Source organism: Lontra canadensis, unplaced genomic scaffold, assembly GCF_010015895.1.
Source record: "Lontra canadensis isolate GAN:19392208 unplaced genomic scaffold, GSC_riverotter_1.0 scaffold9, whole genome shotgun sequence".
Taxonomy (NCBI): domain Eukaryota; kingdom Metazoa; phylum Chordata; class Mammalia; order Carnivora; family Mustelidae; genus Lontra; species Lontra canadensis.
Window position 1 is genome coordinate 38,809,872 of NW_022631003.1, and position 16,267 is coordinate 38,826,138.

At 36.6% G+C, this 16,267-nt stretch overlaps 1 protein-coding gene across 1 annotated transcript in view; it reads right to left on the bottom strand.

The window, feature by feature from the left end:
- CPNE8 (copine 8) overlaps positions 1 to 16,267 on the bottom strand; it is a 200,883-nt gene that overhangs the window by 166,290 nt on the left and 18,326 nt on the right. Inside the window, exons 2-3 of the mRNA XM_032855344.1 lie at positions 8,244 to 8,284; positions 6,905 to 6,951 (exon numbers count right to left, since the gene is read on the bottom strand). Coding sequence (XP_032711235.1) covers positions 6,905 to 6,951; positions 8,244 to 8,284 — 88 coding nt within the window. The remainder of the gene's footprint in view (positions 1 to 6,904; positions 6,952 to 8,243; positions 8,285 to 16,267) is intronic.

Below are 16,267 nucleotides of genomic sequence, written 5' to 3' on the forward strand. Positions count from 1 at the left end.
GTACAACATAATGACTATAGTTAACAATACTATACTATATATCTGAAAGCTGCTAAAAGAGTAGATTTTTAAAGTTCTCACCACACCACACCACACACACACACACACACACACACACAATCATATTGAGATGATAGGTGTGTTAACTCGCCTATTTTGGTAATCATTTTGCAATATATACATATATCAAATTACATTGTATGCTCTAAACTTACATAATGTTATATATATCACTTAGATATCAATAAAGCTGGAAAAAATAAAAATAAATAAGAACAAGAAAAATTAACTCAAGGGACTAAAATTACTCTGGATTTGTTTTTCAAGTAATAATCAGCCAAATTCTATTGAAAGCATGATTCTTGTTCAATTGGTCACAGAATATTCATAGCGTTAAAAGACTTTCAACTGAGCCATATAAAGAAAGGACAACTTAAATTAAGCCACAGCTTCTAATCATCTGTACCCAGGAATACTTGCAAAACTACTTCATGTCCTTTCCTAAACAAAAAAATTTCAAGGCTCGTAGGTTTCTTTCCAAAACCGGTATGGCTGACCTTGGGAATTCAAATATATAGAGTATTATCCTGAGGGGCACACAAAATATTTTTGCTAAGATAGTAATGCCTTAAGACTGACTACATAGACCACAGAAGATACTGAAAGAAGATTCTTCCCACCACATACCGCACAAGTGTTCTTCTAAGAGAACTTCAGTGTCTTCTGTTACAACCCCCTCAATGAACCACATTGGAGAAGTAATGATACACACTGTGAGACCCCTTCAAATGTCTGAGAAGAATATAATGTCTGCAGACTGAATGTTTAGCAGTATTCTATCATTAAGATCTTTTTAAAAAAATAGAAAAGTAAAACAGAAATGTTCCACTGCTCGACAGCTTGAGTCCAATAGTGAAGGCGCTATCAGCAGCCATACAGGACCCTCCTCAGGGCTTCAGCAACGGGACCTGCCTAAGGATTGGGGGGAGCTTCCCATCCTGCATCAATAACTTTAGCTTGTTCACTCTAGTATTTTTTTTTTAACATATAATGTATTACCTGCCCCAGGGGTACAGGTCTGTGAATTATCAGTCTTAACACAATTCACAGCACTCACCAGAACACATACCCTCCCCAATGTCCATCTAGTATTTCTACAAGACAAAAAAGGAGAGAATGGTTTCATTCTCTCATTAGTATCCCTTAAACTTCAAGACACATTTATGTTTTCAATGGATGCTGTAATTCCAATTCCAAAATCTGTAGTTCAAGTTATGATAGGGAGCAACAGAACAAGCACTGGGATCTCACAACTGGGTAGTATACCACACCTATGTTCTCATTTGAAAAATGTGACCTTCATACCAAATGATCTAAGGGGGTTCTCAGTTTTGAAACCATGAGAGTCAAGTGTGTGCCTCTATTTGAGGGTATCCTCAAGTTTATCCTTCCAGCAAATATTAACTGAGCACCCTCTAAGAACAAAGCCCCAGCCTAAGTGTTATAGTGTAGGAGGCTGACCTTTAAGGAGCACTGAGTTGAAAAGTGAAGCTGAGACATACTTGTAAGAGAGTAAGTTCACAAAAAAGACCGGGATGTTTGTTGAATGGTTATCAAGTAGAAGGTGACAAGGACCATGAGAAAGATAAAGAAATTATGGGATTTTAATGGTGCAAGGTGGAAATTCTAGGTATTAAGTTCAGAAAAGTCTGTTGGGTCAGGTATGATTTAAGCTGGACTATGAACAATATTCTCAAACTTTCTGAATATGTTTGCATGTTTATGTATTATACATATATGATTCAGTATGGAGATGAATAAACGTTAAAGTAGCTCTGCGTCAGAGGAATGGTTCAGAAGCAGAGACAACACTACTATAGTAATCAACATGTGGCAGCAGATTACTGTCAAACTATGATCGCTGTGGATTATATGAACTTCAGTTTGCTTTCTTTCAGCCCATAATAACTTAGAGAATCTAAAACCAACTCTATAATTTTAAATGTTTAAGAGGAATTCACAAAGGAAATTACCTATGGATAACTAAAATTTAACTCAGGTAAGTTAATTGCAACATTTTCAGAACCTCTCAAAGTGAAGTGTACATCCTCGGGGATAATACTTTGCCATTTCCACTTGCCACTAAGAGGTTTTCATATTTTCATCATTCATGACACTTAAGTATCATTTCTAACTCCAAATTATTATGCACTGAAATAATTTTAGTTTAAAAATATCAATTACTTCAAGAGCTTTTGATAATTCACAATCATCAGAATTTATAGAAGACATGCAGGTAATTCTAACAGTGTCATATATAATTTTTAAATTGCAGACTTCAACTACAGATCAATTTTAAATATTTTTTCTCTCTTTATTTAGAGCATTTGTTTTGATATGGTTTGAACTCTTTTTCTTTTTTTATTACTTTTAACTATCTAAAGGTAATTCATCCCAGAACATAGAATCATATAGCTAGTTACTACATACTTCTCCGGAATACAACTAAATTCAAAAACAAAGACAACCACTATACTACTGATATAGTGTTGGTACCTAAGTCAGTACAGTAATAGTAAGACACACTGGAGTTGCCAATAAAATTCTCCAACTATTTTGTACGCTCCTCGAAGCAGAATACTATTTTAAAATCTTATCCACCACTGCAGCTACAAAACAAGCACTCAAAAATATGTCAAACTGATAAATGGGTGGATATATTTAAAGTTATTAATGAAGTAGCAATAATACTGTTTTACTTGTCTGATTTCGAATATCCTGAGAGTAGTTACCAGAGTGGTTTTTGCTATTATCTTGTAAAATAATGTTCAATACTTAGAAGATACTTGGAAGAGCTGAAAAAATGACTAGACAACTTTTGAATTCTCTCGTCTCATAAAAAAGAAGACTTGTAAGGAAACTAGAACTGTCCAATTTCACGCCTGATAAATTAGTCCAGCCCCTGTTTAAATACTTCCAGAAACAGGACATCCACTAGAGTGCCAGCATACAGTTCTAGGAAACCCACTCCACCATGGGATACTCTTAAGTATTACAAAGGTCTTCCTCACAGGAGCACCTGGGTAGCTCAGTTGAGCGTCTGCCTTTAGCTCAGGTCATGAGCCAGAAGTCCCAGGATCAAGCCCCAGGATGGGCTCCCTGGTCGGCAAGGAGTCTGCTTCTCCCTCTCCCTCTGCCCCTCCCCCTGCTTGTGCTCTCTCTCTCTCTCTCTATCTCTCTAAAAGAAATAAGTAAAATCTTAAAAAAAAAAAAAAGTCTTCCTCACAGTGGCTTAAACAACATCTCTGTCACTCCATCCTCTGAGCTAAATTTTTTGTTTCCTTTTTGTTCCAATATCAAGTACATGTACTACCGTTTCTAAGTGAAAATACTTTCAAGAGTTTGAAGACATTTATTATGACTTTTATTCATACAGCATAGCTTCTATCCCTTTCTTCAAGATGGCAGCCCCCCTAAAATACAAAGTTGGCATTCTGACGGTCTCAGATGGAGAACAGAAAAGTAACACTCCAGATTTGCTCCCACCAGAGCAAAATACAATAGTATTTGATTGAATCACATAAAATTGCCAACACTCAACCATTTTTGACCTACAAAAATGACAATTTCATGTAGTTCAACATAATAGCATTATCTTCTTTGATGTAAGCACGGCACATCCATCAATGCATCCTCAGATTGCATTAGCTTTTTAGCAGCTGTGTAACACAACTGCTGCATATTAGGTTTGAGGCCAAGTAAATCCCATAGGTCATTTTCCCATCAACTGCTGGGCTTATGCAATGAATCTTACAGAATTTTATAATGTGGGAATTTACTTACCTGCCATTTACTAGTTTTGTTATCCTTATAAAAATTTTTTGATCTCTTAGGGTCCCAATGTATCCTGAATCATGTTTCCTATGTGCCAGACACAGTTATCAGTCATTCACATTTGATCTTCCTAACCACTCTATGAGCTAGAATCATTAGTTCCCACATTACAGATGAGGAAACAGACACTGAGTGGTCAAGTGCATGCCCTAAACCACTACATCACCTGACTCTCAAAATAAGGAAACTGTCTTTCTCAAACGGTTTTGTGGCGATTTAATAATTTAAATTTTTCACACCTTTCCTTTATCTAGCAAGTTCAATTAGCTGCCAAATACAATGGACTTCAGCTCCTAAATGCTTCTTTCTTGCATCTGGCACGTCCTTTCTATTCTTCCAGACTATTCTCCAGTTACTAACACTTTTAATTCTTCTGAAATGCTGTCTATTGAAATTACCTCTTAACTGGTTTCTCTTCCTCTCCATCCATCTGTTCCTATCCACACTATGTAACTCTGGGTCCTATTTCTCATCACTCTCTAAATTTCTACTTTGTTTTTATACTCCCTTTGAGTATTAGTTCCTCTTACTAACTCTTCTTACTCCTTCAAGGAGAAAAAAATAAACAAGTAGAATTTTGTTTTCTGTCTTATTTTCTTATTATGCTATTTTCCCTGAAGAGTAGGCCTTCTTTCCTATTTGTCTCTCATTCAGAGGCAAGCTGAAATAAATAAGAATAAAGCCCAAAAATCAATTTATAGAATTTCCATTCATTAACAAAACCAGAATGTGAATGCTGGGATCAGATCAGGATTCTGCAAAGCAAGGTGGTCTACAAGAAAGGCTCTGGACCTGATAGCCAGAGCTGAAATCCTCATTCTGTGATTTATAACTGGATAACTTTCATCCTGTCACTTAAGCTTTCTGTGCTTTAGTTTCCTCATGTGTAAAATAAGGATTATGATAGCATCACCTCTTAAGGTTATTGTGCAAACAATAAATGAGCCAATATATCTAAAGGGCTGAGAACAGTAGTTAGTAGGAAAGATCTTGTATAGGCAATAGGAAAGCCTCATCACTAGAGATCTGCATTGGCCCAGATGCCTGGTCCCGTACCTTGTGAATATTTATCTCAGTTCCTTTACTGGTCCCTCATATTAAAGTAATGTTATTTTTTTTTAAGATTTTATTTATTTATTTGACAGAGAGAGAGAGAGAGAGAGATCACAAGTACACAGAGAGGCAGGCAGAAAGAGGGGGATAAGCAGGCTCCCCGCTGAGCAGAGAGCCCGATGAGGGGCTTGATCCCAGGACCCTGAGATCATGACCTAAACCAAAGGCAGAGGCTTAACCCACTGAGCCACCCAGGTGCCCCGTAATGGTATTTTCTTAACACTCCTCGTAAGTGCCGGTCCCCAGCTAGCGTGACTCTTAATGGGCAGTCAGCAGTTCCACTGGATTGCCTCAGGCCTTTAAACAAGGGAACTCTAGAGCGAATGACAAGAGATAGCAAATCTTTTTGGAACATAATCAAAGGAATAATTAGATAGAGGAACACAAAAGAGGAGCATGGACTCAGGAGAATGTCCTAACAGAGAAGACAAAAGAGAACAGGGCCTGCTGAAGGAAGTGGCTCATTTGAGATTCTTTTTTTTTTTTTTTTAAGATTTTTATTTATTTGACAGACAGAGATTACAAATAGGCAGAGGAGATAGGCAGAGAGAGAGGAGGAAGCAGGCTCCCCGTCGAGCAGAGAGCCTGATGTGGGGCTCGATCCCAGGACCCTGGGACCATGACCTGAGCCGAAGCAACCCACTGAGCCACCCAGGCGCCCCTTGAGATTCTTTTTTTTAAACAAAAAAGAATTCACACCACTAGATAACTGATAAATAAAGAAGGTGTGGGAAGGAAAGTCAGGATGGCTACAAAAATCGCAGTTTGATATTTTGGCTGATGATGTTATTAGCTATATGTGGAGCAAAGGCAGCAGCCATAGGGTAGAGGTGATAAATTTACATTCATGTATGTAGAATTTGAGATGAAGCTCAAATAACTACATGGAAAGGTCCAGAAGCAGTTAAATATGAGAAACTGGTACTCAGTATCCCACTGACCCATTATCAGTGGGAACAATTTTTGAATTGGTTTATCTGCCAGTTTTGAGAATAAATGACCATGACCTTTTCTTATCTTCTATCTCACAGCTGAGACACACTAGTAAAATGGCTGGGCAGCAAGGCAATCTATGGCAACAAGTAACAGAAATCTCCCTCAGGAATCTCACCAGAAACCGCAACCCTATTAAAACAATGCACTGACTTCCTAGGATAGGAAGCAGATAGAAATGAGTGAACTACAAGCGGATAGAAATGCCTTTTATTTTAATAGACTCCCTCCCTTCCAGTGATCATCCTTCCACAGGAACATGGATATGCTCTCAATACAAATTAACCAAAATAGTAATTCTGCCTCCTAGCTTTTATTTCATTAACAAAGTATGTTGTGACGAGCACTGGGTGATGTACACCACTAATGATTCATTGAATGCTACATCAAAAACTAATGAGGTACTATCTACTGGCTAACTGAACATAATAAAAAACAAACAAATAAATAAATAACAAAGTATGCTGGTATTAGGAAACAGAGTTTTTACTTTATTTTCAAATAATAAATTACTAACTAGCAAAAAGTAAGTGACAGTTGATATCAAGCATCATACTTAAAACCCTTTAAAGCAGTATTTTATAAAAATCAGCAGTTGGCTTCTAAAAGTGAGACTAAGTCTAGCCTTCAATTATGTAAGGATTCCAACACATTAAATTTACTTTACACTGAGGAAAATACAAGTTTCCAGGCTAGAATATTCTATAGGAAGGTCATAAATCAGATAAACATTGAGGATTAATAAAAACAAACACAAAGATTACTCTCATAAATTTAAAAAATGCAATCTTTGGGTTGAAGAGGACTTAAAATAACTAAAATCAGGGAAGCATCACCTTGACCAAATTGTAACTTAGACCATATTTTCCAGCACAATGATATTCAAAAAATTTTTAATGCTTACCTCTCTCCATTCTTTATTTCCAACTCCTTGTACATATAAGACACAAACTATAAAAGAAGAAAAAGTAAATATACAAATGTCTTTTTATAAATATAAGATATGAATGTATATAATTTATGCTTTAGCTGTCCAAAAGCTACATCAAAATGATTTCATAATTCCTGGGCTTATTCCTCCTCTAAGAAAATTGCTAGTAAAACATTAAATGACTAAAAACTTTTGTGAAGAAACAAGAAACCGTATCAGATCTTTAGAACCTAACATGCATAGACCTAAACACAAAAATATACAATAATTATTTGCTAATGTCTACATAATACATAATGTCTACACAAACTTTGCTTTACATAACTTTATGCTACAGAGACACATACATTTTTAAACTATAGTTTAACAGTTTGAGATATTTCATGTTACTAAAGATTAGTCAAGCTCTTCCTAAGATACCCATAATGCTCAAAGCCATCACAAGAAGGACAATCTGGAGCATATCACCTTCTGTATTTAACATTTGCAACTCCCACCTTCAATAGCTATAAACAGGTAAGAAATCTTGTCAACCACAAAAGGAAGTCACAAAAAGAGAAATGAAGGGTTTGGAGTAAAGATTAAGGGATTAAAAAAAAAAAGTCCCACTCATCTGTCAAGTGAACCCTAGGAACTTTTAATACCCACATTGTAATGCCTTTTCCCCAATGACTACTTGAAAAATTCTAACATCTCACAAAACCTCCCCCTGAATCACATCTATCCTGTACTTATAGAGATGGAGAGGTACGGGATATAAATTTCTAACTATTTCAAGATTTGGAAACACTTGCTGATTTATACAGTAATGTTGTTGTTTTCTAATTTAAACTGTCTTTTTCATTTTGCAAGTTATCTCCAATTTTTTAATATACATTATTAGGAATCAAAATTTCAGTTCATCCAAGATGATGTTATATGTTTCACTTGGTTAAGCATGTCTTTACATATTTCTTTTATTTATAAAAAAGAAGGAAAAGTATTTGTGGGACAAACCATTTAAAATTATGGTTCATTATGGTCGCCTTTCAAATACAATTTCTATCATATAGCCATACCATGAGGTTTTAATTTCAAAGTGAACTGTCTTACATCTGCATTTTCATCTTATTCTCAAAGTGCTAAGCAACGCCTTCTCTTTAGCCTAACTGCCCAGGTAGATGAGAATGCAAGGTTCGACACCATCCCCTGTTTTTCTTTCTGTGCTTTAAAACAATTATTTAAACAAGAACTGTAAGTTTCACACAATTTTTGCAAAATCAAGTAAGAAAAATAAGTAGACTGCTTCAAAAAGCAAGTAACAGATACTTACTTGGATCAGATTTAGAGAATGTGTCTCTGTCAAGAAGATTTCTGTTGAATGAAAGAAAAGGTCAGATGAATGAAGGCCAAAATATTTATATAAATACATAAATGTAAACAAATATATAAATTTTTACATATTATATATGTAACATATATGTACACATATATCTGTGATGTCTGCACTGTGTATGTGTTATAGATGTATATTATGTATATATGTACATGACTAAATGAAAATTTGCTAAATATGTGCTTGTACTTATTTTTTTGTAGTTTATAAAAAATTATTATTAATTTTAATTTTTCAGTGTTCCAAGAGTCATTGTTTATGCACCACACCCAGTGCTCCATGCAGTATGTGCACTCCTTAATACCCACCACCAGGCTCACCCATCCCCTCTACACGCCCCCCCAAAACCCTCAGTTTGTGTATTCAAAGTTCAGGATGCAGGGGTGAGGGAGGCCTATTTGCTCAGCCTTGTACTGCAGCTGGTCAATGACAAGAGTCTCCACATTCGAAGATAAAAATCTGAGAGATGTAACTATTCCAGGTTTCCTTCTATCCCACCATTAATCAGCATACAGATGGTCAGAAATGCTTCCTAAATTGAATTGTGAGTTGTGACTGATGCAAAATTGTTTGAGATTCAGAGCACGGGATCACATGAGAACACAAAATTAGAAGGCAACAGTGAAGCACCACCTGTTGACACTGTCACCTTGTCACAGCAAATTGGAGGAGTTTTATGTTGCTACTCTGGTCTGGGAATTTAAGATGAACGTCCATATCTCTGCCAAAGAATTTTTCAGTGGAAGAAAAAAATTAAAAGGTGGACAAAGCCATTATTAGCATCTATTTATTCTTCTTCACAGATATTTCCATATCTAAACCAGAATGAAAATGGAAAATCAGAAACTGTGGAAGTCTGTATTCCTCTAGTATTGGGCTATCCTGTGTATCTTCAGTGGTAGTAATGCAGTCCCATACTTTATGCTCATAACAATAACCCTAAATAATCAAAAAAAAATTAATTCAGTATGCCCTGATTAATAAGACAAATTGGAAAAATTCCCATCTAAAATAGATTATTTTCCTAAAAATGGTAATTTGAAGCTATACTCTTGTATGAAAAAATATGGCTACCTAGAATGATGACTTGAATGTACCAAAAGTTAAATTTGTCCTTTTTATTCATCCTTTTCTTTTTTTTTTTTTAAAGATTTTATTTATTTATTTGTCAGAGAGAGAGAGGGAGAGAGAGCAAGCACAGGCAGACAGAATGGCAGGCAGAGGCAGAGGGAGAAGCAGGCTCCCTGACGAGCAAGGAGTCGGATGTGGGACTCAATCCCAGGACGCTGGGATCATGACCTGAGCCAAAGGCAGCTGCTCAACCAACTGAGCCACCCAGGTGTCCCATATTCATCCTTTCTTAATTGGCAATAACTGTAAGAACAAATTACATTTTTATGCTTAATACTTATACTAAAAATTTCATGTTTAAACTGTCTTATTCTTCCACCCAGGACCACTACTTCTGTGCATTTATCTGGTGTCTGAAAGGCCATCTTGAATATCAATGTGATATCCTCTCTTACTTCAGGTTCTCAAAAGTTACTGCTTCCATGGAATCACTGTACAGTAAGAAAATAAAAATACAGTCAACAGAACAGGGCAGCACAGATAAAAAAAAAATGACATTATGTCTTCAAATAGTCCTAAAAAGAAGAGAAAATATCAGACATATTTATATTTGGAATTAAGTCAGCTTCAAAGACCACTAGTCAGAAATCAAATTAAAATAATCCTTCTGTACCATAAGCAGACATCGTGACTGCAGCAATGGTTAGCAAATAGTAAATTAAAACATTTCCACTTGAAAAATCACTGTGATACATATTTACGAAGGTGGTTCTCCACTTAAGTGGAAGTTCCTCAGCCATTCCTATATCCCCAGACTTTTGCTCATTAGTGTCCTTAAAAAATGTAATTCAGCTCTTTCTTTCCAAGTTCATGATAATGTAAGAGAGATGACAGTGCAAAATATTGCAATGTGGTTGGGACTCAAGAACCATGTCATTCACATAGTTAAAAAAGAAAATAATGTGATTTCAGTGCCTTTTTCTCTCTTAAAACAAAACAAAACAAAACAAAAACAAACAAACAAACAAAGCAACTACAACCTTTAGCCCCAAATATAAAATAATGGATACCTAGCAACTAAAAAATTAGTATTTTTAACCCTAGACTCTACAGATCACACTGTTTCTTCTGATCATTATGATCCATAATATACATAATATACATGGTAAGGTAAAAAATAGAGAAACAAAAAAATCTTGGATCCCTTACATGATAAGAAATAAAACTCCATAATCTCTTTAAAATTAGCCCCTTAAATTAGCAATTTAACTTTCCCAATGCTCTTTGACAATAAATTTCATCAATAAAATTCAAACATATACAATTTCAAAAGTTTGGAAAGCCAAGTATACTTAAATAGTGTGTGTGTGTGTGTGTGTGTGTGTGTGTGTGTAAAAGACCAGTGATTATCAAAATTCATCATAAAGTTTGGGTTGGTGATAGAAATAAAGGTTTTTTACCTTTTCAAAAATCCTATTAAAAATAAAGCACATTCACATTAAGTAAAACAAGACAGGTCTTATTGTGAAGGCTGTTTTATAAATAAGAAACTAAGCTGAGGCTCGCAGAGACTGAATGAATGAATAAGAACTCACACAGCCCCGTATCATCCAGTGGCATCAGCCCTTCTGAATTTGACTTCTCTGTTCTTCACAAAATGCTGGAGATACACTCCAGCTGGAGAAATGCTCCAGACATAATGTCCGGAGAAGTCCAGAAGAAACAACTTATTTACCTATAAGTGTTGGAAATATGGAAGGCCCCTACATTATACCTACTGGTTAAGCCACTAGAGCATAAAATAAAACAAGTTTCTGTCCCAAGACCAGTATGAAGAGCAATCCTGACTATAGAATGGAGACAAACAGAATGGAGAGCAAGCATAACTGTATTTATTCACAGAAAAATATCTTTGCTTCCTATATGAGGCACTGTAAAAAAAAAAAAACAATAATACACACACACATGCACAAACACATACCACTAATTAGCTTTCATGTGGGAAACTGACACTTCTTTCCATAGAGGTGTCATTTCCTTGAGCCAGGATGCCTGTAATTTTATGCCTTTAAGTTTATAATGTGAGGCTGCACTTCAACAGTGGGTTAAAAACCCTGAATGTATTTTTCTATTCTGTAAATCCAGATGTAGCCAAAACAAGGAAGAGAGAAAAGTCCTGAAAAGAAATTATGGCAAAATAGAGTATATGAGTAAGAAAACTTCCATGAAGAAGTAACTTAATCAAAATTATAATCTGTGAATTGCCGGAGTTATTCTAGTAACCACTCATCTTCAAATTTCAATTAAAATTCCTGGACTTAAAAGTATACAACTGAAATAGCATCACTAAAGCTGAGGCCCAATCAATTAAATGCTAACCTGATGAAGGAATACCAGGTTAATGGAAGAGGCGTATTTTGCAGGAAACCTGAAATAGGAGACTAGATAAAGCAAGAATTAGTAACACCTTTCCAGGACCAGCCAGGAGAAAGGCTTCCCTGACTTCCCCCTTAACCGTTTAATCCTCACACGTATTGATCCCTTGTAACACTTATAATAGACTGATGCATCAAGCTACCCTCCCTTGATGACAACAGTCCCTTAGCTCATCCTTTAACCCTGCATGTTCTGATTTTATGCCCAAATCACCTTCTGATTTTAAGACAGTTCTCATACCATTATTAGCACAGAACTATACTGAATGGCCCACATGAATATTAGTTTTCTTGGTCATGGTAGACTTAATTCCCATTGCAAGACCCATATTGAACAGTCAGTTCACCCTTAAAATGACCTCTCAGCTAAAGACTCGTCTTTCTCTAACCGGAAAAGAGCAATTCCCTTTAAACTTCAGTGTACATCTGCAAGTATTTTTTAAGCAGATACTCTATGCCCAAGACCTATTTAAACACTATCAAACACAGAATAAATACCAAAGACATGCTCCCTTACTTAAGAAGCCTGAATTGTACTAAGTAGAAAAAGTCACAAAAATAACTAAATAACAGGGGCGCCTGGGTGGCTCAAGCCAATTAAGTGTCTAACTTGATTTCAGCCCAGGTTATGATCTCATGGTTGTGAGATCAAGCCTGGCGTTGGGCTCCACACTAGGCATGGAGTCTGCTTAAGATTCTCTCTCTCTCTCTCTCTCTCTCTCTCTCCCTCTCAAAAACAAAAACAAAAACAAAAAACCTGAATAGCAATATTGGACTGTATATAAAATAGCTGTTATGGGGAGAAAGAACAGTAACCTGAAAACAGAGTCAGATTAATTAAGATACAATTTAAAAAGATCAGGTACAATGGTTAGCTCTTATCCAAACCATTTTTTAAAATATACTAGAGAAAAAAAACCCAAATTACAGGTAGTATATATAATTAAAACTTAACAAATGAATATTAAATAAGTAACTTATTTTTAAAAAGTTCAAGTATTCTTCTCCATTGAATTTATATTCAATGAAGCTTTATGAGTGGACTACTAAAGCTTCTCACTCTTCATGTCTACGGTGAGCATACAATAACATGACCTATTAAGGTAAAAGTGATCTGTTAAGTGCATTAACCTAAGAGTTGTGAGCCTGCTGCTGTCTTTCCCACTCAGTAGATGAAATCACCAAATAAATATTCTTCTTTGAAAGCGTGGTAAATATTGAATTTTTTTTTAATTCTTTAAAAGGGAAACAAATACCATTATCCTCACACAAATGCAATTGGGAGAAAACCTACTTGATATGTATCATGAATTTTTTTAATAGTTTCACAGTAAAAACAATGTTATTATCTGTGAACTTTTAAAGTGCTAATTAAACAAAACAAACACTAGAGTTGTTTTAGGGAACAAATCTTCAAATTAAAGACATGAGTGAGTTCTAAAAAGCACCTTTACCTGTGGCCAATGCCCAATGGAAACAGTTTGATTTCATGTCTCATAAGAACAAAAAAAGCCAAATAAGATACAGTCCCATTTCATTTTCCACAGGAGCAAAAATAGAGTCTACAGAGCTGAAGAATGCTTCACCATTTTACAGAGCCCAGCATAAACTGTCCACAAGTGGACTGAGAACCATAGCCCTGCACCATACAGTCTCTCCCTCAAAGCTGTTCTGTATCTACCAACAGAATAATTCTGGGTTTGACTAAAATCTAAGAAACTATTGGGAGCCTTTTATTTACTGTTCTTCAGCATAGTCTGGGCTTCGCTGACTTTCTGTGAGGGCTCTATGAAGCAGGGCTGAGGCTGGCGGGAACCCAGCACAGAAGAAGGCTCAAGCAGCAGCCTCTGGACGAACGAATGGTTTTAGTATCCAGTCAGAAGCACCGGCTTTTTTCATTGTAGATATGATGAGGTGTCTTATTATGAAAAGAAGAACAGAAGAGGTGGCATTCTGGGCCTTTGCCCTAATAAGTAATCCATTAACTGAAAAAACACAGAGTGACTCCTTTACTAGCATCATAAACATGCCCCATGTCACTACACCAGGCCCCTTCCTTTGGGCATTATATTGTCTTATAGACTAGAATGAGAAGTTCTGGGGGATATATGTACACATATTTTTTTTAATGCACATACACACAAAATGGTTTTCAGAGGTTTATATATATCTATATATAAAGACAAGGAAATCAAACCTTTTTGAGCAACTGAAAGGAAATTTATCCCATCTTTGAAGTGATTTGAATGTAATATTTAATCATCTTTGACTCATGTATTCAATCTTTTTTTATTATTATTATCATTCACTGAATAAATATCATCTCTGGGAATTTAGCACAGAAATTTAAGGGAAAAAAAAAAAACATTTTACCTGAAACTGCAATTTCTATAACAAAGGGGAAACAGATTACACTTAGGCAAAAAGTAAAGCTTTCAGAAATGAAAAAATGAAGTATTTTGAAACTGAAGCTTACTGAAAAGTCAAAGTCAGCTAGAATCTAAGATACCAAGTAATTCTGAAGGATAGGGTCATTGGAAAGTACTTAACAAGATTATCTGGCTTTCAACAAAATAAGAATAGACTTTCAGGTTTGAAGTTGTGCAAGTAGACTACAAATTCAGCTCAATAGCAGCCTCTCGTAGCCTGAGCAACCAAGGAGAACTCTGTCATATGTGACACACATTACCCCACAAAAACTGGAAATAAACTTTTTAGCTTGTTTTTCAGTTTTGCCAAAATTGGTTGTTCAGAGTATTTATACATTAGCACTGAAGAGCTAGAAGTATCGGTGATAAAAATATATATATATATTTTAAGATTTTATTTATTTATTTGAAAGAGAGTGCAGGAACAGGATGGGGGTGGCAGGGAGAGGGAGAGGCACAATCCCCGCTCAGCAGGAAGCCTGCTTCAGGGCTCCATCTCAGGACCCCAGGATCAGGACCCCAGCCAAAGGCAGCCACTCAACCAACTGAACCACCCAGGTGCCCCAGAAATACATTTTCAATCCTTGCACGGGTTGAACTCAGTTTAGATATTAAAAGAAATTATAGGGGCAGATCATTAACAGTGAAAACCTTTATGGTTCTCTGAAGGCATTCAGTATGACCGATATTCTTGGAAATTGCTTAAAAGAAAACCAAGGATTTTTCAGAACATGACCCGTCAGAGCTCTGGTTTGCCTGAGCCAAGGTAAATAGAAGAACCCACTGGTTTGCAGTAATGTAAGGTTAACCCAGGGTAATAACAAGCTTTCAGAAAAAGGTACAAAACCCAATCCCTGCTTTAAGCTGGAAAGAGATACGTAACATTTAACAAAAATGGACAGGATAAAAAGACACTGAGAACAGGATATGGGGCTTCTTAAAAAACAAAAACTCATGTACAAAACTAATCTCATTATAGATTCCCCAATCTTACAGCTCCATTCAGTATCTCAGTAAGTGGTAACCACAGAAGGCAGAATAATGTCCCCTCCCAAATATATCAGGCAAGTCCTCATCCCTAGAACTTAAATGTGACCTTATTAGGGGGAAAAAAAGTTCTGTGCAGATGTGATTAAATTATGGATCCTGAGATGAGGGCACTATCCTGGATTATGTGGGGGAGCCCCAAACCCAATCATATATATCCTTATAAGAAGCAGCCAGAGGCAAATCTGACACAGACTAGAGACGACGACGTGAACAAAGCAGAGAGAAATGAGAAGATTCTGGCCTTGGAGACCGAAGGGATGCAGCCACAAGCCAAGGCATGCCGGCAGCCACCAGAAGTTGGAAAAGGCAAGCAACACAATCTCCATCACAGCCCCAGAGGGAAAGCAGCCTGGCCAACAGCTCGGTTTCTGCTACTGACTTCACTCTTGGGGCCTCCAGAGCTGTGAGAGAATAAACTTCTGTTGTTGCAAGCCAACAAGTTGGTGGTCATTTGTTACAACAGCTGTGGGATCCACTCATAGCAACATGGTCTAATCCACCCCTCTCTCTCTCTCTCTTCCAAGCCAGATTCCAGAATCATCCTGCCCATTCCCTTGTCTTCCTATTCCTCTCTCCCCTAACGCTTCCCTCCACCTTTGCTTCTGTGTCCAAGTCCCAACTACTTCCCAGACTTTAAGTGACACTCCTGCTTCCTATGTCCCAGTTCATTCAAGATGCCTCCAAGAGCAGTACATATACTGTAGATATGTAGGAAAACCTAAGCAAATGTCCCTGTTGCATAAAACTCATCACCTACAGAAATTCCGAACTCCTTAATGGAGCACTAAATACCGGTGCATTCTGACCGTAGCTTTACTTCCAGCAGCACCTCTATCCATCTTCCACATCATAGACTCTGCTCCAGACATTTCAGACTTTTTGCCTCACACTTTAACCACAGCATCCCCTTTCCCGAAATTTCCTCACCGACTTCCTTCTTGGTGGGGTATGTCAATTCCTCTCCCAGTCTCTTCCC